The 1,259-nt window shown below is 31.7% G+C and overlaps 1 protein-coding gene across 2 annotated transcripts in view; it reads left to right on the top strand.

Moving 5' to 3' along the window:
- The window catches only part of LOC107485548 (uncharacterized), a 5,561-nt gene extending 4,661 nt beyond the window's left edge, over positions 1–900 (top strand). For both annotated transcript variants that reach the window (XM_052261204.1, XM_052261205.1), the window contains exon 7: positions 90–900. In XM_052261204.1, the coding sequence (XP_052117164.1) occupies positions 90–713 (624 nt within the window). In that variant the 3' untranslated portion in view covers positions 714–900. The remainder of the gene's footprint in view (positions 1–89) is intronic.
- The last annotated feature ends 359 nt before the right edge of the window (positions 901–1,259 follow it).

Below are 1,259 nucleotides of genomic sequence, written 5' to 3'. Positions count from 1 at the left end.
TAAAATTTTGCTGGTCCTAGCGGTCCTCGAAAAAAAAAATCTCTTAGAAAATTGGAGAGACATAAAGTATGGCTTGTCACTGGATGCAGGCGGTGGCGGAAATAGTGCCTCCCAAGTGCAAAGAAGCAAAAAATGCTGACGGCAAGAAGCCCCGTGAAGTATTTACCAAAAATCATGAGGATCTGTTGAAATCTGGAGAAAAATGGGCAAGAGATACGGCAGGTTCTTTCACACTTGTGGGCACTCTCATTATCACCATCATGTTTGCCGCAGCCTTCACTGTCCCGGGAGGAAATGACCAAAATACCGGCATACCAATTTTCTTAAAAAAAAGCACTTTTATTTTTAATATCTTCATTTTAGCTGATGCAGTATCTCTCATTACTTCCTCTTCTTCTGTCTTAATCTTTATTGGAATCCTTACATCGCGTTATGCCGAAAAAGATTTTCTCAGAAGCTTGCCCCTCAAGTTGCTGTTTGGACTTATCACTCTCTTCTTTTCCGTTGCATCCATGATGATAGCTTTTGTTTCCGCACTTTCTATGATGCTCAAGGGATACCGTGGTGTTGTGATTGCAGCGATGTCACTTGCCATTATTCCAGTATTGGTTCTTATTCCTACATTGTTGACTCTCTCGTTAGAGATTTTGAAATCCACCTTGAAACCTAATTTGCTCACGGCTATGCAGAAGAAGAAGAAGAGTCCACCCTAATTAATAATATTATTATCGTTCCCCCAAAAAACCCCGGCTGGGAAAATATTATTGGTGTACACTATGCCTGGCATGAATTTGATATTCATAGCATGAAAGAGTGCATAATATGTACTTATTACTTTTGTTTAAATTATAATTAAAAACTGACATTATTTATTTTAGTTATCAAAGTAATATATAAAAAGAGAGTTTTTTGGTAGCATTAGTTTTGATGATTAAAGGTGATATGAGTTTGACTTACAATTAAAATAATGAGATATAACAAAAAAAATTAAATATAATATAAAGTTAAAGGTGATTAAAGGACCCTAATTAGTTAGGATAATTTTGAGAAACTAACACTAAAAGATTCTCTCTCTTTTATAATTTTTTATGATTATTTTTATTAAAATAATTTTTTGTAATTATAAAATATAAAAAATAATTTTAAAAAATAACACTTTTTTATAATTATTTTTATTAAAATAATTTTAAAAAACTAATACAAAAATGATTCTTTCTCTCTTATAATGTTTTATAATTATTTTTATCAAAATAATTTCT

This window comes from Arachis duranensis, chromosome 4, assembly GCF_000817695.3.
Source record: "Arachis duranensis cultivar V14167 chromosome 4, aradu.V14167.gnm2.J7QH, whole genome shotgun sequence".
NCBI classification, from domain to species: domain Eukaryota; kingdom Viridiplantae; phylum Streptophyta; class Magnoliopsida; order Fabales; family Fabaceae; genus Arachis; species Arachis duranensis.
Note: the sequence above shows the minus strand (reverse complement) of the source record. Positions and strands in the feature narration are given on the sequence as shown.